Source organism: Protopterus annectens, chromosome 11.part0, assembly GCF_019279795.1.
Source record: "Protopterus annectens isolate FY-2018-M chromosome 11.part0, PAN1.0, whole genome shotgun sequence".
In the NCBI taxonomy this organism is placed as follows: domain Eukaryota; kingdom Metazoa; phylum Chordata; order Ceratodontiformes; family Protopteridae; genus Protopterus; species Protopterus annectens.
This window is the reverse complement of record NC_056745.1, coordinates 883903667-883926605: the sequence shown is the minus strand read 5'-3', so window position 1 is coordinate 883926605 and position 22939 is coordinate 883903667. Positions and strand designations below refer to the sequence as shown.

Below are 22939 nucleotides of genomic sequence, written 5' to 3'. Positions count from 1 at the left end.
TGAGACCAAGGCTGAACGTTTTAGCCACAATTCCAAAGTGTCTGTTTGGCACAAAAACAACACTTCACATTACCAGAAGCACACCATCCCCACGGTGAAGCATGGTGGTGGCAATATCATGCTTTGGGATTGCTTTTCTTCAGGTGGAACTGGGGCTTTGGTCAAGGTGGAGGGAATTATGAACAGTTCCAGATATCAGTCACTTTTGGCCCATAACCTTCAAGCATCTGCTAGAAAGATAAAGAGGAGTTTCACCTTTCAGCACGACAATTACCTCAAGCATACATCTAAATCAACAAAAGAATGGCTTCATTAGAAGAAAATTAAAGTTTTTGAATGGCACAGCCAGAGCCCAGACCTAAATCCAACAGAAAATCTGTGGGGTGACCTGAAGAGGGCTGTGCCCAAGAGATGCCCTCGCAGTCTGATAGATTTGGACACTTATGCGAGGAAGAGTGGGCAAATATTGCCAAGTCAGGATGTGCCATGCTGATAGACTCCTACCCAAGAACAGCAAATGCTGTAATTAAATCAAAAGGGGCTTCAACAAAGTATTAGTTTAAGGGTGTGCACACTTATGCAACCAGCATATTGCCCATTTTTGATTTTTTTTATATTTTTTCTCCCTAACAGATTTGTTTGTTTTTAAGTTGAATTATGCAGGTTACACGTCACATTAAAGGTGGGAAAAGTTTTGAAATGAGTTATTGTGGTCTCATGTTTTTTTATATCCCAAAAACCTGGCATTTTAACAGGGGTGTGTGAACTTTTTATATTCACTGTATATACATGAGTGTGTATCATTTGAGCTAATGACAGAATAACTAAAATAAATAATGTAACTCAGCTAAGCCAAACACACTTTAGCTAAGCCAGCACAACTGAAAAAAGCAGATTTTTTTTCTTCTCTCCTCACACCCCCTAACTTAAATGCAAACTAAACAGTCAGCTTGCAAATTCCAATGTACTGTGATAAAGCAAAATACAATATTATTGATAACTATATAACAAAGCTTATACCAGTGACTAAAAATTATAGACTTGCCTTATTATCAGTTATAACTGGTAAAATGTACTGGACACTGTCATTCAATCAGCTGTGATTAGCTCACTTTTTACACACCTTATGGTTAGATACAGGTTTCACTTAAGTGGTCTAACACTTTATCTTACCTTACATCACTCAAAATAGTCAAAACCCCATTTGCTGAACCTTGTTATCTTTCTCCTAGGGACAGAAAATTGGGTAAAATCTGGATTAAACCGGCAAGGCTCATAAGGGCTCTTGTGCTATTAGCTTAGCAATCTCTTATGAACCTATATTTGTATATTTTTATATATCTCGATATAGATATATATGCATACATACATCATACACGTGCACACACACACAAATATATATATATATATATATATATATATATATATATACACACACACACACACACACACACACACACACACATATATATATATATATATATATATATACACACACACACACACACACACATATATTTCATATATATGGGTCCACTTCTAAATCTTGAAAGCTCATTATGTCGAAGTCCAAAATCTTGAAAGTTCAAAATACTGAAAACTCAAAATACTGAATTTCATAATATAGAAAAAACAGACTACACCAACACTTACAATATTCCAGCACAACTACATAACAAAACATATTACACTTCTCCAACTATAAGCAGGGGGGCAAGCCCCCCGGCACCAACCATTTGGGGGTGGGATGCATCGCCCACACCCCGTGCTACTTAAATATATCATCTCCAAGATTTCACAATAAAGAGAAAAATGGCAAACATACCATTACGTGCTTCATAACTACCTGTTGTAACCATAGTTATGTTCCCTTTTAATTTGCTGTACAAAAATGTCACTCATCTTAGTGTAGTAAAGTGCGATCTCGGAGTTGATATATTTAATTGGCAGGGGATGTGGGGGGTACAGGGGTGCTTGCCCCCCTGCTAATAGTTGGAGTAAATGAATATGCTTTGTCTTTTATTTGTTTCTCTTTGTACTTCTGGTGGAGTGTAGTAAGGGTTAGTATCCTGCAGTTTTTTCGATATTATGAAGTTCAGTATTTTGAACTTTTAAGGTTTAGAAGAGGACCTATATATATATATATATATATATATATATATATATATATATATATATATATATATATATGGGTCTATGTTTCTTGATCGAAATTTCACAATCTCAAACAAGAAACATCGAGACCCACTAAAGCGTAAGTGCACTACATTGAAAGTGCTCTTTTGCAAAAGCCGGTTCTCCGACCCAAAAAAAAAAAAAAAAGAACCAGCTTTTGCGAAAGTGCACTTTCAATTTAGTGCACTTTCGCTTAATATGGGTTCAATCTTCTGGTTGTCGAGAAAGTGTGTTTTCGACAATTGGAAGTAGACCCATATTTATATATATATATATATATATATATATATATATATATATATATATAAAATGTCACTAGACTTAATGGATACTTTTCCCTATAAAGTAATGGAACTACCCAATTTAATCTTAGAGGTCATCACTTTTCATCACTTTAAGTATAAAGTCTTGCCATTTGGACTTTCCCCCTGCAACAAGAGTGTTCACCCATGTTTTGTCTGTAATGTGTAAAGCCTTATAGGAAAAAGCCCTTCAAATGTTCTCTTCATGGGTGGATGGCTTCTGTTGGCCCTAGCAAGGGAATTCCTGGTAGCATCCCCAGAGCTAACACTTCCCTGATTGCATTTCCTTTGGGTGAACATAAATTGCTAGAAGTCCACTTTGTTCACATCTGATGATTACCTTCTGTGCCACATAGTTTAGTATTTCTCAATGTCGGTCAGTCATTTCTGCCTGCATTAAAGGCTGGGAAGTCATGAATTTAGCATCCATTCAGATGAGCAGTTCTACAGGTTATACTTTCCTGTCCCTTTTGGGCTTGATGGTGTACCACAGTGTGAGTTTGCATATGTGAGGATATGAGTGTTTAGTGTACTGTATGGTATCAGTGAGTGCAGGTTCTCCTGTTGGTGTCAGACCCATATTGGCAAACACTGAAGTAGTTGACATCCCCAGCTTCATCGTTGGATTCTTCTGCTATGACCAAGTTGGAGGCCGGCAGGGATCTGACCTTAGAGACGTCAGAGGAAGCATTGCAGACATCCGCTTTGGACATTCAGAGGGAACCAAGGCTGATTATTATAGGGTGTCCCCCACATTTTAGTCAGAGATGAATTCCCTACTACAATTTTTGAATGCTATCGGGGGTCGGAGCCTTACAAATGTTGTAAGGTGGATGTCTCCGTAAAGAAAAAGCAGAATGCTAAACATATTTCCTCAGCTCCTAAGGATCTACAGAGTGAATGGAAATCCTTCAGTCAGGAATTGTTTAGTGCTTTGATGGCTTTAAAACCTTCTAAGGGAGCTTCTGTTACAGCCCCCCTTGGTCCTCTTCCCCCTTTATGAGACCCAGAGAACAGGATTCCACTGAGGAAGAGGCAGATTCAGATGAGGAACTCCTTCCTTACTCCTCCCAGATTCTCTCTCCCTTGGACTGTGGATCAGAGGTAGAGGAATCTGCCAGCCCTGATACTGCCTTTGAAGAAATTTATTTTGGGGACATTATTTCTAGGATGATAGAGTTCTTTAAATGGGATTGTGCTTGAGTTTATGAGATGGCAAAAAGGGATTATGAGATTCTGCAGATGGATTGTCCAGACCTGCTGCTGTCACCCCAGTTTTGGCTGCTTTGTTGGATGCCTTTTCTAATGCCTCTATGGCTCCAGATTCTTAGCCCCATACCACCAAGAAACTGGATCAGTTCTGTAGGGTGAATGAAGACTGTAAGTTCTTGTAGAAATGTCCTTCTGCTGATCCCTTGGTGGTGTCATTAGCTTCTGACAAACCTTCTCAGTTGCCTCCTTCTCCTAAGTTACTGCCTTCTGATAAAAATAGCAGAGCTGTGGAAAGGCTAGGCAAGAAGGTCTATACCTCCTCTACCTTGCTTTCAGACACATAGTCCAGGTACTTGGTGATTCTGCTTTCCCAGGCCTGCCAGGTGATTTTTGATCTTCCAGACTCTGAAGGAAAAACTTCTGCCCTTCCCGTTTTACGGACTTCCTCCCAGGTGGCTCATCATTGCATCAAGTGTAGTTATGATGCAAAGAATTTTTCTTCTAGGGTTGCTGCTTTTCAGCCAGTGATGAGGAGGTATTCTTGTCTTCAACTTCAACCTTTGCCTGATTATATTAAGGTTAAGTCGATGGATGTCCCTGTAGATAATAAACATTTGTTTGGCAAAGCTGCTGCTGATTTGTTTAAGTCCCTTCAGGATAAAGGCAAGGGTTTACAGGAACTTAAACTTGTGTTTGTTTCTCCCGCATCTACATTTCAGAGAAACTACCCCAATAAGTCAACCCTTGCTTGTAGGCAATCTCGCCCTCCTCCTAAGGGTAGAAAGGGTGGCAAGCAGGCTCCTCCTGGGAAGGCTGCTTAGACTTCTGTGCCTCAGAAGTCTCCTTTTCCTGATAAACCACGTGCTATCTGACTATTCTATTCTTGTATGGGAATTCCTTAGCCCCCTCTGGAATAGCTGTCCTTTCCAGGGGTGCTTTGAGATCTTTTGCCTCCAGGTACTATTTAAGAAGTGCCTGTGTCCCAAATGGGGAGGGGGATTTATTCCAGGATGTTTCTAGTGCCCAGGAAAGAGGGAGACCACTTCTAGACCTCTCTCATCTAAACACTTTTTTTTCAGATGGGGCCCTCCTTTCAAATGCTGTCCCTTCAGACTTTGTTCCCTCATTTGCTTCCTCAGGCTTATATGGTGTCTCTGGATCTCAAGGATGCTTATCTCTGTAACCCTATTCATCCCATTTTCTGGAAGTTTTTACTTTTCTCGGTTGCTTCCTGGTGTTTTCAGTTCTCTGCTTTTCCCTTTGGCCTTTCTTCTGCCCCAAGGTTATTCACCAAATGTCTCACTCCTGTGATCGCATTTTGCAGGCTTTAGGGGATCCAAGTCTTTCCTTACTTGGATGACCTCCGGTTTCAGGCATCCTCTTGTTGCAAAATCTTCATATGGCCATTTCCCTTTTCTCTTCTGCAAAGCCTGGGGTTCACAATAAACTTCAAAGAGTCTTTTCTGACTCCTTCACAAGACCATGTTTTTTCTGGGGTGCAGGATCCTGACTGTGCGTATGCTGGCATCCCTGCCTCCTCCCAGGGCCTTAACACTCATTCCTTTTTTCAAACTGTTCTTCCTCTGGCCTCTATAACAGCCAGGGAATTTCTGAGAGCTCTGGGGTTCATGGCGTCCACCATTCCTATGTTCCTGTGGCCAAACTCCACATGAGAAAGTTTCAGGGGTTTCTGAAGTCAGTTTGGCTGCAACATGCACATCCCTTGAATTCATCGTTCCTCTTCTGCCTTGAATAAAGAAGGAACTTTAGTGGTGGATTCAGCAGTTGTCTCTAAATCCATGGCTCCCTTTTCAACCCCCTCTTCCCCCTCAGGAGCTGCTGACAGATGCTTCAGATGTGGGATGGGGTGCAGCATTTGGCTTCCTAAAAGTGCAGGGTGGTAGTTCAACTCTTCAGCAGAAAGAGCACAGCAGTGTCAAAGAGATGAGACCTCTTCTGCTTTTCATCCTGTCTTCTTCCTGGGACCTCTTAAGGTGTTTACACACAATACCACAGTGATGTGGTATGTAAACATGTTATCTTCTTTGCCAGTTGGCACTCCTGGTATGGGAATTTGCTGTCCAGTATAAGTGACTCTTTAGGCAGTTTACATTCCCTGAGGTCTAAATACTGTGGCAGGCACTCTGAACAGGTCATTAACTCAATCCCATGAATGGATGCTTCACAGGGATGTGATTCTGGACATTGTCCACCAGTGGGGTACTCTTGAAATAGATCTTTTTGTCTCCCCTCTGAACAGACAACTTCTTTTTTGTGCCATAGTCCTAGGTCCTCTGATTTGGAAGGCAAATGCTCTGTCTTTTTCTTGGAAGGGGATCTTTCTTTACCATTTCCCATCCCCTCATTCCAAAAGCCCTGTTCAAAATTCAACAGAATGCTCCCAAAATCTTGTTGGTGACTCCCTTTTGGCCGAGACAACATTGGTTCCTTCCTCTTCTGCATTTAGCCAAGGGAAATCATCACAAGTTACCTCACAGGATGGACCTACTCACAGAAGACAAGGGATCTTTCATCTATCGTTACCTGTCCACTGTTCAACTGACACTGTGGGTGATAGGATTTTAATTCCACAGACACCTTTTTTATGAGGATGTGCTTAAGGTACTGCAGAAGGCCATGAAATCCAATACTAGGAAATTCTACTTATCCAAATGGAAGAGGTTTTCTGTTTGGTGTCTTTCTTGTAACCTGGATCCACTTTCTGTGGATGTTCCTTTGTTTTTTTCTTATCTGTGTGAACTGCTCACTGCTAAATTGTCTTATTCTTTTGTTAAGACACACTTATCAGCTATCTCTGCTTGTCGGCCTTTGTCTCCTCCTTTAGCTTCTAGATTTGAAGCTAAACAATTTCTTAAAGGCATCTTTCATATTAGGCCTCCCAGGAAGCCTGTTACTCCTCCCTGGGATTTTAATTTTGTTTTGGAAAAATTGACTCAGCCTGCAGCTTCAGCTTCGTTGCAACATTGCTGTTGGATAACTGTACTTTTGTTAGCCCTTACTTCTGTCCAGACTTGTGTCTGAGCTTCAAGCCACCATGGCTTATCCTCCTTTATTGGTGTTTCATAAGGACAGGGTGTCCTTATGTACTAATCTTTCTTTTATGCCCATGATAGTGAATACGTTGTCTTTAATCAGTCTGTTAATTTGCCCACTTTTTCCCTTCTCTTCATACTGCTAGTGAGAAGGTGCTGCACACGTTGGAGGTGCATAGACAACTCAGATTTTACTTAGATAAGACTAAGACTTTTCATAAAGCTGATCAGCTCTTTGTTTCCTTTCATCCTAGGTCCTTAGGATTGGCCATGTCCAAGCAAACTATTTCTTCTCAGACTTCTAAACCATTTCTTGTAAGAACCTTCATACTTCTGTTAGTTCTCATTCTGCTAGAGTCATGGCTTCTTCTGGTGCTCTTTTCAAGTTTTTGGATAGTAACTCTATTCTTGAGGCAGCTACCTTCTGTGCCTACATTTACCAAGCACAACAAGTTGGATGGAATTCCCAGAGTTAGAGCTGGTTTTGCTAAGGCCATTCTTCCTGGCTTCCTAGAGAGGTCTGCTGGCCCTTCCTCCTCCCTTTCTTCTTTCTGAGCTTTGGCACTCTCCCTATTGTAAAGAATACTGCAACAGTAAAATGGAAGGACATAGTGCAGTTGTGTTCAAGTCTTACTAAATGGTAGATGTTCTCTTCATTGTTGCAATATTCACTCCCTCCCTCCGCCCCCGGTCCATTTCTCTTCTGGATGTACTGATTACCTCTCTTTTCCTTGGACTGGTGCTCCTACTGGGGCTGTCATTTCTGAGGATGGTACATCCAGACTTCACCTTTATGCCCTACACTACGCAAGGAGCATACGTGTGACATAGTTCTGAGGATGGTACATCCGGACGTTACCTTTATACCCTACACTACTCAAAGAGCATGCGTGTGACATATGGAGGTCCTTAAAGACCTAAAGCCTTTGGTGTACTGGCTGGACATCAGGCTGACCTTGGCAGGGGATCCCTTTTGTACGGAATACTGCAACAGTGAAGAGAAGGACATCTTCCATTATGGTAAGATTTTTACACTACTCTACTTTACTCCTGTTTACCCATCATTGAGTTGCAGATTCAGGTGCCATGTCTTCATCACATCTTCTAGAAGTAGCATATTCCACAGATTGACCTTTTCACCAGTCAAAAGGATGTCATGTGCTCCCTTTTCTGCTCAGTGCAAAAGAACAGATTAAGGGGGGTTTGTGATGGATACAGTCTCCTTAGCATAATGAGAAAATTTCTGTACACTTTCCCCACTGTTCCCATTTATTCTTGCTTCATTATAAAGTTTAGAAAAAAAGAATAGAATTGTTTCTCATTGTTCCATGATGGCTAAAAAGGTAGAATTCAGACTTCCCTCACAACACCTTTCCAGTTCTAACCATGGGACTCTGCCATGGTTGCATTGAAATCCAGCACCACCTCAGGGCTTGGATACTGCTTCCACCAGTGATGTCTGAAGTAATTGAGGCCAGCAGGCATCCCTCCACCAGGATGTTCATATCTGCCAAGTGGAGGAAGTTTTCCATTTTGAAAAAGCAGCAACTAATACCATTCCAGTCCGTCTGTTTATGACATCCTGACCTGTCTTTGAAGCCTTTATTATCTGGGCCTCAGTTTTTAAGTGTTTGTGATACACATTTTAATGAGTTCTACCTATTACAAGTTTGTGAAGTGCAGAACTGTGAAGAAATTCCTTAAAGGTGTACTTGGAACTCTGCCCTCTTTTGAAAGACCCTCCCCTTTGTGGAATTTTAATGTCATAATTGGCAGGCTTCCTCATATGCTGTTTAAACCCACTATTTCTGTGCTTTTGAAGTGCATATCTTACAAAGTACTTCTCTTTTGGCTATTACTTCTGTTTTTGCCTTCATGTTTTAGAGAGCCATAGCTGGTCTCTCAGTACGTTCCTTCAAACCAGCCCACATTTTCTGTCAAGCAGTGATGTCTGAATTGTACCAGTTCAGTTAGCTCTATTTTTTTTTCTGATGCAAATTTAGTGTGAAGAAGAAGGCTGTGAGGCAGAAGGTCAGAAACTGTACAGGGTAGAAGGCCACAACCAGCAAGTTAGGAAGTTGAAATGTTGGTGTAATTCAGCTTCTTCTGGTAAAAAGGGCAGTATAAGAAGCAAACTTCACAGATCATCTTCTCTGTTATATATTGATCATTAATAGTGAAACAGTTTTTTTTATTTCTTTGATCAGGTAAGCCCACTAGACACAATTACCCCTATTCAGAGGTGACCTATATGGTAAAATGACTTGCTTGCACAGTAGGCAAATAGAGGTGAAAGGAATTAAAGGCTGAAATCTGCTTTGACAAAGAACGCATTGCAGCCTGGCTTCATGGAGCAGGAGTCATTTTCCTGACTAACACAGGCAGCTGGGATTAGATTATTGGCCCTAGCACTGAAGGAACCAAGTCGGGAGAAGAAGGGGTGTGCACTCACTTGGGGGTACATTGGGTGGTGCTTACTCCCTGGTAGAGAGTAGAAACTCGTAGCTCATTTCTCAGGTGGTGGGGCAGGGCTGATTGGAAGGAACAACATTATAGGATGATGAGCGTCCTCCATTGTTAATCCATTTAAGCTCCTCACAAACACCTCAACTAGTATATGTGTTAGAGACAAGAGAAAAATAGGAAAAAATCCTCAGTCCACCCCTGATGGCTGCTTGAATGATGGCTTTTCTCAGTAGATCCTTGTCTCAGTAATGGGAAATTAATGGGACCAGTTGGTTGGGACAGTGATGTAAATCAACAGATGGTACAAGAAGACAACAGAAAAAAATGCATTGCAGCAGTTAGACAAACCCCATCCTTTACGACACTGCAAGAATAAGCATTTCTTTATGCATTTTCTATTTGTTTCACATTTTATATAGATATATATATATATATATATATATATATATATATATATATATATAATGTGTTTTTTGTCAGTTTACAGCAAGTTAACACAAAATAGAAAATACATAGACAAAACATTTTGACTATTAAAATATCAAGAAGGATCGGCTATGTACAGTACTTACAAAACTGCAAAACAAATGCATCATAGCAGTATAGGCATAACAATGCAGAGAAATAGAAAATAGATGAGTCTGCTAAGTTTGCATCTTCTAGTCTGATAATAGCAAATTGCATAAGTCACACGTCATAATTGCACATCTGAAAATATACTGCCAGGCAAAGTACACATTCTGCTACTTATTAGTGCATCACAACATTTTATATGCCTACTTTGCACTTATGTACAAGTAGCTACTCAATACTTCATAATTTTCTTATGTACATTGATTATTCTAAGCTTATATTTGACTGCTATCATTTAGAATTGACACTTCTCAAGTATGAATTACAAAGCACACCGATGAGCACTGCATGCAGTCTGCATCTTCATTCTGCACAGGTTTATATTTCTAAACTCATTGCGTTATCATTTGATTGCTTCTGACAATGTTAATTCACATATTTACCAAATCTGCAGTACTGAAATGAAATGTTCATTTATGATTCAATGCACAATAACTTTCTCCAAATTATAGAATCAACAAACATTAAGTCATGGCTCTAAAGCTGGCCTATTTATTTGCATCTTTAAAATGCTTTCATAATATTTACTTTCAGATGTCTGGAAACACAGTAGATTGTGTAAAACAGCTATAGAAACAATGTCGTATTTATTTATTTATTAACTCTGCTCCAAAAACCTGACACTAACATACTAACAAAAGCTTGAATTATATGTATATCTATCAAGTATTATGAATATTCATAGCCACTTTATTTGATATAGTGACCACAGAGTATGAATTGGTGATGCATACATTATTGCTTAAACTTTGGTACTACAGATGCTATGCTCAACTGTGAACTTGTTTGTTATGAGTTTACTGTCTTGCTGTGAAAGCAAATACAAAGTTTAAAATTGCCAAGAATTCTAAATGTACACTGTCTTTGTCTCAGTACTGCTACATTGTACAAGACGTTGGATCTTGCAAATATTTGTCAATTGTATATAAATCTTTGTTCAAGATACATGTTGATTGCATCGTGTTCTACAGTCAGGTCATTGGATCAGATCCAAAACTGATTTAGAAACACAAATAAACAAAAAAAGCCATTAAAGTAGAATCTTACGCATAATTTCAAATTGAGTGACATGTACTTCTACCCTTATACTTTCACCAGTTATCTGTAGTTTATAAGATTTATAAGATTAAGATAAAGTAAGTAAAGTAAGCCAGCATTAAATTTGTTTTATTGCAGACTATAAACATAGTAGTTTACATTAACCAAGAGATTAGAACTGAGATTGCACTGGGCAGGAATTGCATACACAGTAGTGGTAATTTACATAAGCATACTAAGAGCTTATAGTTTGATATTCTGCCCATTTTACTTTACCTTTGCAGAAGATATTTTAGCTTGCCATTTCTAAAAGGATGTGGGGTTTGCCTTGACAAACTCCATATGCACACTTAGGAGGACAAGATGCGTACGACATATATTTGTAATTGCACACAGGAGTTACTATTAATGAAACCCTTATCCAAGACATGTACTGATAGTCCCAGGCATGACTGATACCCAGATATGGTAGTGCAGTTATGCAGCTAACAAGAGATCTTCAGAATGAGTGTACGTTTTCCAGACTTTATTGGACAGTACTGTCACTAGTGTTCCATTTTAGTAGAAAAATCAGTTTTTGCATATATTTGTGCATTAAAAATGTAAGATCTTGATGGTTTTAAGTACTAAAGGAGGGAAAGTTAGCAAAGGTCTGCTAAATTTCATTAAGTACTGCATTGCTTATGTCCAACTATTTTCTTTGTAAGAAGAGCAGTAAAACTCTTGAAAATGAATGTTAGTTCCTGAAGAATTTTCAGCTGCAAATATGTTTATAACAGTCCCAAGCATTCTGTTTTGCATAGTGTTTCTTCGACTAGACAAAATATTATGCCCTGTTCACTGAGCTGTGCATTGTTATTAGAAAACTCACTGATGTTTAAGTGGGAAGAAGTACAGCTTCATGATAATAAGAACATAATAAAGCATGCTGTTGTTATATTATCAAACCTTTTGTCTTTAGGCTTATATGCAGCCACATTTACTAGGAAATGAATTCACCCACTTAGAATTTCCTAGAAGAGTACAGCGGAAAGAGATAGGGAAAAAGATGCTGTACAGAGACTTCAACATGAAAGGCTGGTAAGATTGTAGTTCTTTTATCTTTCCTGAACTCAGTTGACTCTTTCATTTCTATGAATACTGATTTGTTTTAAGAAGGAAAAAAGAAAGACACTCATTAGTAATTTAAGTCTTGCAGTGACCTTTTTCTTGTACTGTTTTTGTTGTTTCTCTCTGCTAATAAGACAATTCAAATCTTAATTCATGAAGTATCATTGACATTTTAAATGTATTATTAGTAGGGATTAGGCAAGAAAATTATTAAATGCACAGAAAACATAAATAACTCTAGTGCAGAATGATATAGTATTATGTTGACATTTTCATTACAGCTTGCATATTCATATTAGATGTAGATTAAATGTTGATTTTGTCCATGTACTGAATCCCTACAGAACTGCTGTGTAACATGATTAACATTTGTTTAGCAAATGTTGAAATGCTGACTTTCCTACAAGATGGTTTCGGAGTAATTTCATTTTATAAACAAAGCACATATACTGTGGTCTTTTAGTGGTTTGTTTGATATTGGCAGTAAGTATACCTAAACTTGTCTTTGTATTTGTGTTACATCGGTGAAGCAAAACATTCTGTTTTATTAGTACAAAGTCAATGACTGTTACAAAGCTATTATATGTAAACATACAATTAAGTAAGACAGTGAGTATATAAGAATGTAAAACTGCACAATGGTATAGCTTGGTTAGTGTCACTGAGGTGGTCAAGTGGTGTGATCATCTCAGCAAAACAAAAGCTGGCCTAGCCAGCATTTTTCAGTTTATGATTGTGAACTGTAGATATTCCGAAGTTTGCCCTTTCCCCACTGTAGAGGTATCTCGGAGTTGACGCCTATAATTAACAGGGGGTGTGGGGGTACAGAGAAGCTTGCACCCTTGCAAAAAAGATTTTTTTTTATTTTCAATGTTTTTTGATTGATCAGATTTTGTCAATATTTTTCCTGTTGATTATATGGGTGTACAACCAAGTGTAATGCATTCAGCCAGGCATATGCCATGTACACCAACCAGGGCAAATACTTTAAAAAAAAAATATATATATATATATATATATATATATATATATATATATATATATATATATATATATATATATATATATATATATATATATATATATATATATATATATATATATATATATATATATATATATATATATATATTTTTTTTTTTTTAACTAGATGTGCTAGAATTTAAATAATAAGACACCTCTGGCATATTTACTGTGGTTTTGTTTTATTAAGTTACATATTCTTTTTCAGAATGCTCATAAGCCTACAAATGACTGAATACAGTTTTGGTTTAAGTGTGTCATTTCAGGATTTCGTTTTTCTTTGTTGAAAGGTTATAGTGTCCAAAAACACTATCCTGGGAGATGCTGCATTTTGAAAGTTGGCAGTCAGTTCCAAAAATCTTAGCTTACATTAACAAGAGCCTGGCTGCTTTTCGATGTTTGTGATTTTATTGATCTGATACTCGAGTCCTCCTGTGGGTAGACCAATATGATGTTCTCCTCTGCTACCTTAACTTCTGCTGTTGTTGTCTTTAGCACCTTTACTTAGGGGGCACATGTTTCTTCTGCTTCTTCACACTGGATTAGGAGAACATGCCAGCCCTTGCACTTGCAAGTTCCATTCTGATACTTGTGCAGTTCAGGTCTAACTGCTGATATTTATCAAGGAAAAGCCCCTGATGAATTTAATGGATTAAATGTATAAGCCATCAAAATGTTCCTTTGAGTATCAGATCAAGAGACAGGACCTGCGTCTGCATTCTTTGTGTTGTTTGAGAGTAAATCATGGTGTGAAGCACTGCTGTCAATGCCAGCATTTCAACCTGGCATCAAAAAGACACAGGAGATAAGACATACAGGCTACCATGCTTCTCATGATGGCTACAGTAAATTGTATCTAGCATGGCAATTAATGAGTAGGTCCCTTTCATGATCCCAGGCTAGTGTCGTAGTACCATTAGAATGTGAATGATGGCTACAGTAGATAGTATCTGGCATCGGAATTAATAGGTAGGTCCCTTTCATGATCTTAGGGTAGCGTCATAGTGCCATTAGAATGTGAGTAATGGCTACAATAGATAGTATCTAGCACTGAAATTAATAGGTAGGTCCCTTTCATGATCACAGGCTAGTGTCATAGTACCAGTAGAATGTGAATGAAATAGAGAGCAGACATTGGTAAGCGAATTTCTAAGACAGCCTTACATTTTCCTTATGTCACCAGATCTCTTTGCGCTTGTCAAAGAAGGTTAGATAATTTATAGCTGTCCTCTTCCTCTGTGAATGAAGATGGGCCTTCAGTCATGCACCGCTGTTGATTACTCTTCAGACCTAGGACATTTCTCCTCGCGATCCTCTTCCTCAATAAGTCTTGATGGCCCAGGTCAAGGTGGTTCCACCAGGGTGTCCATCATCAGGGCTTGCATGACAGGCATTGACATCAGGCTATTGTTTGATGTCTTTGATGGGACCTTTCCTTGCTGGTAGTAGAACATAACATTAAGGAACATGGACTATTGTCTGCACCAAGTCCTTCTTTAAACCCATCTCTGTCCTACATCATCTTTGACAAGTAAGGTCCCAGGCATCTTTCCTTTCACCCATACTCCAGTGCTTGCTTATTATGTGTTCAGTCCCATGTGCATTAAACAATGGTGTGCCTAAAACCTTCTATCATCCACTCTAAGTTAGGAGTATGAGATATTTTTTCTTCTCAGCCTGTACCCTAAGAAGGAGATGCAGTGATCTACAGGCCATTATCTTTGAATAAAAAACAGTGATATCTATCCTCACTACAGCTTCCTCCTAAATGATCATTTCCATATAGGAACTTAACAGATCTGTTAGTGTAGAGGGATAAAGTGCTTACTATGATCCTTAGACAACTGAGTTCTTGGCACCTACTGGACCTGGCAGGGTGGAATGTGAAGAACAAAGCATTGCCTGCTCACCTTTTGCTGGAAGAGCTGTCTGGAGGCAAGCTGGGGTCATGGCGGTCTCACAAACTCATTCATGATACTAGAACTATGAGCCATTGCTTTGACATTTTCTTTGGCAGGACCGTTGCACGTCCCTTCTGTGTGATGTACATCCATCACATCAGTGGAAGGTAGGGTTTAAAAAAAAAAAAGCACAGCAAGCAGTACATTGATGGCTGTTCAACTGACACTATCCCCCTTGGATTATAGGTTCATAGGTAGGTATTAGGCTGTCGGCCCAAGGGCCTACGTAAGCCTAGCCAACAAGTTTCCCTGTATTACGCCACCCAAGAAAGTTATTTTCCTGTGTCACTGTCGAGCAGAGACACAGAAGTGATCCCCGGGGTGTATTTCCCATCCACTCATCAAGATTTTTCTTGAAGAGTGCTAATGAAGAACTTTGCTTGACATAGATGAGTAGCCTGTTCCAGAGTATGGGAAGTCTGTGGGACAGGAATCTATCCCTCCAGCATGTCCTGTTTATTGTGGTGACAAGGTTTAGGTCCCTAGAGCATGTAGCTCGGAAAGATTGGGATTTCTTTAGGTGTAGCATGTCCAACAGCTCTGGATTTGACATAGCTTTATATGTTAGGCAGAGATCACCTCTGAGTAGGCGATATGCTACGGAGTAAAGCTGGAGTTTTTTGAGACGGTCAGTGTAGGGCATTTGTTTGAGGCCAGTAATCCTCTTTGTAAGGTACTTCTGTGGCCTTTCCAGCTGCTGCAGATGTCTTGTGAGGTACATTCCAAAAGGGGTATTGTACTCTATAATGGGTCTAATGACTGTCGAGTAGAGGGGGAACAATGACCTCTTTTTTCCTGGATGAGAACCCTTTTATGACGTGTGTACATTGCAGTTGTTAGATGTGCCTAGTTAGGTACATACCAAAGGTCATTGTACTGATTGATAGGTCTGATAGGGTATAAAAATATCTATGTAAACATTTCCAAGCAAAAATCCTAAATCTTCTAGATTTTGTTGCATATCTGGGAGACATACATATATCCTACAATTGTTTCTTTGTAAATTGCTTATCTAATATCTGTTGCCAATCCTTTCTAACCTCCTCTGATTGATTCTTAGCGTTATCATGCAATATTTTATATGCTGTACTAATTATTCCTTTTTTTAATGGCAGCTAATGTTCTTGATTCTACTAAAAACTCTATCAGTGCTGGTCTTTCCTTTAGAACCTCCCTATTTCTTTCTGTTTACCTGTACTCTGATATCAGTCAGTGATAGGGAAGGCAATCTCTAATCTGCTGTCCAAATAAATTATTGGCGTCTTCCCATGCTATTATTTCCTTATTTAGTTATTTCCTCCCAATACCTTTGCCAGTTTTCTCCAATAAATTCCAGCCTCCTCTCACCTATTGTCTGTACCCTAATTGCAATCATCCCTATTGGCAGAATCTCCTTTATCCATTCCTGTGTTGGCTTAGTTCTTAGAATATTTCTGCTGTTTCATGAATATAATGTTTTGTATGATTATTGTTATTCTCCTTAAAAATCTGCATCCAAAATCCCAGTCTCTCCTTGTTTATTGAGCTTCCCCAGTTTCATTATCATCCCTTTCCACTTTATTATAGGTGTCTGCTTGTGCTATGTATAGGAGCCTTAACTGTGTATCTCGGAAATACCCTATTAAATCGGGAAATCCCAATCTACATGTTCTATTGGAAGAATCAGCCTATTCCACTTGCCTCTTGCAGTCTTTCCCTCCCAGAAAAAAAACCTTCAACTCTTTATTAATTGCTATCCACAACTTCTCCTCTGGTTGATAAAAATATGGCTGACCTGTACATAAGACTAAAGGGACTAAAACATTTAAACTACTTGTATCTTGCTATCCATATCCATATAACAGAGCTTCCAATTTCTCTGTTTTTGTATTATCTTTTGTGTAGTCTCTTCCCTCATATCCTTAGCTGCCAGGCTGTAACTATTTTTAATCCATACTCCTAAATACTTCATGTTATCATTTCCCCATAGATATGGATATTGCTGAACCAATTCATGTGTGGGTACATAATTTACTACTTTTGCCTTTGAAACTGTCTCAAAACGTTCCACAACACTGTAATGTCCTTTTCTAGTTTGTCAGATATAAAATAATATAATTTGCAAATACAGACAGCTTTTCTTGACTACCAGACCAGTTAAATCCCTGAATTACTGAGTCCCTTATTTTCTTTGGCAATAGGTGCATAGGTGTTTACTAGGCTAACGACCACAAGGGCCTTTTTAAACCTAGCCATGCATTCCATATCTCTGACAAGTTCTGATACCCTTGACAAGTGTAAGCAGGGTTTTGGAGATGAACCATTTACATGTTACCTGTGTCCATTAGAGACATAGGTGTCAAACCAAGGATGAATTTCCTGTTTCCCATACAGTTGTCCAAGTTGCACTTGAATTGGGTTAGGGAGGAACTCTGCTTCACATGGCTAGTGAGCCTGTTTCATAGACACAGTAGTCTCTGGGATACATAGCTATCTCTCCAGCAGGACCCGTTTATATCACAGGCAAGGTTTAAGCATTTAGAAAGGGTAATTCTGGTGCTGTTTGTTTTGTGTATATGTAGAAGATCTATCAGAGTGGGGCCTGACAGTGCCCTGTATGCCAGGCATAGATCTCCCCTCAAAAGCCTGTAGGAGACAGAGTACAGGGATATGGCATTGAGGTGATCTGCACAGAACATTTTACTTGCACCTTGTATTCTTTTAGTAAGGAACCTCTGTGGACATTCCAATTGTTGGATGTGCCTGGTTAGGTACATACCAAAGGGTGCATTGTACTCAATGATAGGTCTGATGAATGCCGAATACAGTGGAACAATGACTTTTGTGGACTTGGTTATAAGTTGCGCAATATAGAATGATTTTCTCACCACTGTAGACACATGATGGTCAAAGGCTAGATTACTATCTATGTGTGCCCCTAAGTCCCTGACTACTGGGTCAGCTCTATGAGGTGTGTTGTCAATATGATAGCTGCCAGGGAGAGATGACTTCCCAAAGGATATTATTATGCATTTCTTGGCATTTAGTTTTAGTCCATGGCTCTGACACCAGTTGTTTGTCTGCATCAGCCCCTCCTGGAGAACATTTGTGTCAGTGTGAGATTCAATGACAGCTCCTAATTTGCAACCATCTGCAAATTTTGTCAGCCAGAGGCCACTGACACTGATCTTGACTTCTGAGAAGTAAATGCCAAAAAGGAGCAGTCCAAGGTCTAATCCCTGAGGGACTCTACTTGTGACTGGCCTCTTTGTAGAGCTGGACTCCCCAGTTCTAACTTCCTGGGTCCTGTCTGTGAGCTAGGAGCAGTCCAAGGACTGATCCCTGAGGGACTCTACTTGTGACTGGCCTCTTTGTAGAGCTGGACTCCCCAGTTCTAACTTCCTGGGTCCTGTCTGTGAGCTAGTTAGCTATCCATCAAGTGACGTACAGGTTTGTACCTAACCTCTTGAGTTTGTCAATAATGCCCGAGTGGAGTATTGTATCAAATATCGTGGGCAGGTCACGGTAGGCAGTGTGAACAGTTTTGCCCTCATCCATTGCTTTGCTGACCTTCTCAAAGAAGTCCACCAGGTTGAGTAGGCATGATCTGCCCTTGATGAAACCAAACTGTGTTGGGTCCAGTGCCTGGAGGTTTACTATATCTCTATTGATCATCTCGATGATAATTCTTTCCATGGCTTTACATATAAGACTAGTGAGACTTCTGGATCTGTTGTTTCCAGGGTCTGTAGATGGCCCACCTTTGTGCAGAGGGATGACTGTTGCCTTTCTCCATTCATGAGGCATGAAACCTGTTTGGAGGCTACAGTTAAATAGTAATTCCAAAGGCCCTGATAGGTCATGTTTCATGCTATTTAGAAGGCATCCTGGAATGTTGCCTGGGCCCATTGATGCAGTGTTCTTGGTCTTAGTGCATTAAGGACCTATTCCCTAGTGATAGCAGGGGAGTTATATTTGATGGTATTTCCTGAGGGAAGGTTGAGGAGGAGGGAGGGGTAAAGTTAAAGCAGAATTAATAAGCCAGGAGGTTTGCTGTGTCTTCTCGTTCAGTATAGGTGGCTGCATCTACAATGAGCTCTGCACACAATTGTGTTTTGCCTTTGAGGTTGCAGACATAACTAAAGAATGATTTGTAGTTGTCCTTGGCCTGGGAGGCTAAACCTACCTCATATTTGGTTTTGGTAGACTTTATTTGTCCTCTAAGTTGTTAGTTTAGTTTGATGAGAGTGCTTTTATCCTGTTGGGTGCTGCACCTCATAATTTTTCCCATGATTTTCTTTCTCTTGTTATACATCCGATTGATTTTGTGATTCCACCAGGGTGGTTTGTTTTTTGAGTTAGTTCTGTAATTCTTCCTGGTAGGTACAGCTGCCTCTATACAGCTATTAACATGTTTGTACAGAGTTTCTTTGAACAGTTCTGCATAGGCAGAAGTGTTCTCAGAGTTTATGGGACCTTGAAATTTTGCCAGGTTCTCACTTAATAGCAAGAGGTTAGCCTTAGAATAGTTCTTGAATATTCCAGGTTTAGCTAGAGGTCCAGGTTTTATTTTTACTTCAAAGGAGGCCATGTTGTGGTCTGAACATACCAGGCAAGGCATTACAGTAGGGAGTGTGCACCACTCTCCCATATTAGTGAGGACCAGATCCAGTATGGCTGCACCTCTGGTTGGTGTATTGACTATCTGGTCCAGGAGTTTGTGTTTACAAAATCCTGGAATCTCTGTGCATATACATTTGGTATTGTATAGGATTCCCAGTTGATAGTGATGTAATTAAAATCACTCATGAATATAGTATTGAGTTGGATGGTTAGTGTTTCTCATAAGTTTAAATACGTGGTATGGGTTTCATGGGTCATAGGTGGGACCTATAGCTTGCAAGTAAGTGGTATTAGATTTTGCCTATGGTGATTTGAACATGAAGCAGCTCAAGTGCATTGTCTTGTTTGACCAACCTTGAAGTGTATTTATCTTTGATGTAAATAGAGACACCTCAACCTTCAGTCCCTGCCTGTGAAATAGCTGGCCTAAATGTGTGGAAGGCATTATAACCTAGCACTGTTGATGTGCTCTCCACAGCTTTAAACCATGTTTCAGTGACCACACAGATGTCCGTATTCTCTAGGGTAAAGAGAGCTTCTAGGGAGTGGAGTTTTTTCTTTAGACTCCTAGCATTGAGCAGTAATACCTTTAGATTTTCTTTGTTTTGATTTGCTGTGTCATAAATACTTTCAGTTTGGCATTGCCTAAAAAAGGCACTATGGGGGAAGACAGTGTTTTAGCTAATATCCGAAAGCCTAGAGGGGGAGAGGTGCAGACCATTCCTGGCAAAGCAGCACGGTCTCTTGACCATCTCCTTCCATGCTGACAAATATTGCCCCCTTAGAATGACAACAAAAAATAAGCCATTTATTAAAGTCAATCATCTTTTGTTCATATTGTGGTTCTAAATGTAATGCAAATAGCAAAGGGTGAAGAGCACACCCTTTCCTCATTCTTCTGCTCAAACAGAAATTTTCAGAGAGGACCCCACCCACTTTAATTTTCACCTGCGATCCCTCAAATATCCTCCTAATCAACCTTATAATTTTATCAGGGAATGCAAATGCTTCCATTTCCCTACTCATAAAGTTCCAGCTTACTGTGTCAAATATTTCTCTGCATCAAGACCCACCAACGCTAGTGGTATCTTCTTACATTCTGCTTCCCTCTTGGATCATCGATGTTCTGTTAATGTTGTCAAATGTTTCCCTCTCATCCACACAACCACATTGGCCCATATCTATCAATTTTGGAATCACTTTTGCCATTCTTTTAGCAGTTATAGACATAAACACTTTATAATCTGGTTTAGTATTGAAATGGGCCTGTATGAAGCAGGATCTGATAGATCTTTACCCTCTTTAGGTATTACAACTACCTCTGCTTTCTTCTAGTATGTTGATACTTCTCTTAAAATTCTGTTAAACAAAACCTTCCAGATCTTTATGATTCTTTCCCTCCTAACTTTCAGACTTCCACACTTCCACAAGAATGCCATCTATTCCTAGGAACTTTCCTGTAGCTTGTTTATACATCACCATTTTATGTCGTCTGCTTTCCGCAGGTTAGACAGGAAATGTTGGAGATGTGATGGGGAAATCGGTAATTTGGAAAATATTTTCTGGGAGTGTAATGAGTTGTCAAACTTTAAAGATTCTCTGAAGACTACTCTGTTGGAGATACTGTGTGAGCAAATTGGTGTACCCTAAGGAAATGATTTTTCTGAGCTATTATATAGAATCAGAATTGCCTAGACATAGTAAGACCTTGCTGAGTTTAACTATGGTAGCTGCCAAAAAGCAGTTACTATAAAATGGAAATCCAAGTTTAAACCAAGTGTACTAGAAGTAGTGAATATGGTAACAGAGGTAAAACAACTGGAATTGGGATCTTTAAAAAAGGGTATTAGCAAATTACATAGGAAAAAATTGTTTTGTGGGAACAATACATACGGGGGAGGAATGGGGTTTAAAAGAAGGCAGGACTTGAATGAGCTATGTAATGTTTAACTGACAATGATTAGGTAGATTATAAGTGATATATAATGTTTGCAATTATGATTATGTTAATGTGGTTTGTGATGTAAAATGCTTGCAGCTGGGATTATGTCAGTATGGTTTGTTTTCATTTATATAAATGTATGATTGCCTATGTCATAAGCAGAGGTGCCGGAAGCTGTTGAAGACTGGGAGGTGGAGGGTGAAAGGGGCATTAGCGATCTAAAAAGGGCAATTTTTAAAACTATTTACTACCACAATATAGGTTCACTTGAAGGACATTTTAAGCTTAGCTAGTTTCCCTTTGTGTGCTTGAATTAACATTTCCTGATTGGTCTTACCTATACCATGGCTGTTAATTGTATATTAGCCCTAGTGAGAATAAATGTGATCATATTATAGATAATTTGAGGTGACCCATGTAAGGGATGCAGCATTTAGGAACTGCCTCTATCCATTAGTGGCATGAGGGGCAATCCTGCAGTACATTTTCTATTACCCATCCTTAGATCCATGTTGCATTTGAATATGCACAGGGATGAGCTTTATTTTACTTGAATGGATAGTCTGTTCTGGAACAGTGGTAGCCTCTGACTCTTTGATCTATGTCCATCTATCCACAACATTCAGTTTAGATACCTGGACTGAGTATTTCTGATGCCATTTGACTTGCTGATGTTCAGTAGGTCCATCTGTATTAGGTCGGAGGATGCCTTGCATGCAAGACATGTTACCTCAAAGCACTCTGTAAGATACCGAGTATAGTGATAAATCTTTGAGGTGGTCCATGCAAGACCTGTTGTTTAGGACTTGTATCCTTTTAGTAAGGTTTCTCTGTGGATATTCCAGTTGTTGCATGGGTCTGGACAGATACATGCCAAAGTGGGCATTATACAAAATGATTGATCTAATGAGGGCTTTGTAAAGGGGTACAATAACATCTCTAGATCTAGTCACAATCAATTTGTTTATAAGCTGTGCAATATAGAAAGGCTTTCTTATGACTTTGGGCACATATTGGTCAAAAGTTAGGTCACTGTACACACACAAGTTCCCAAATGCCAAACAACTGGGTCAATTCTCAGGTGGCATTGTCAATTTGGCAGCTTCGTGGAGTAGATGACTTCCCAATGGATATAATAATGTATTTCTTGGAGTTTAGCTTCAATTCATGATTCTGGCACCAGTTATTGTTTGGGACAACCCTTCCTGCATGATGGTTAAGTCATTTGGGGATTCAATAACTGCTCCTAGCTTGCAGTCATCTCAAACTTAGTCGGCCAAAGCCCTTTGGTATTTCCTTTTACTTTTGAGATGTATATGCCGAACAGAAAAAGTCTCAGCACCGAACCCTGGGGGACACCATTGGTGACTTCTTCCCCTATTTTGGTCTCCTGCATCCTGTGAGCAAGCATACATGTATACA

General features: G+C 39.4%; 1 protein-coding gene across 1 annotated transcript in view; it reads left to right on the top strand.

Moving 5' to 3' along the window:
* Positions 1 to 22939, top strand: part of PPM1H (protein phosphatase, Mg2+/Mn2+ dependent 1H) — a 1767842-nt gene that overhangs the window by 1211828 nt on the left and 533075 nt on the right. The window contains exon 6 of the mRNA XM_044088290.1: positions 11841 to 11959. Within this exon, the coding sequence (XP_043944225.1) occupies positions 11841 to 11959 (119 nt within the window). The remainder of the gene's footprint in view (positions 1 to 11840; positions 11960 to 22939) is intronic.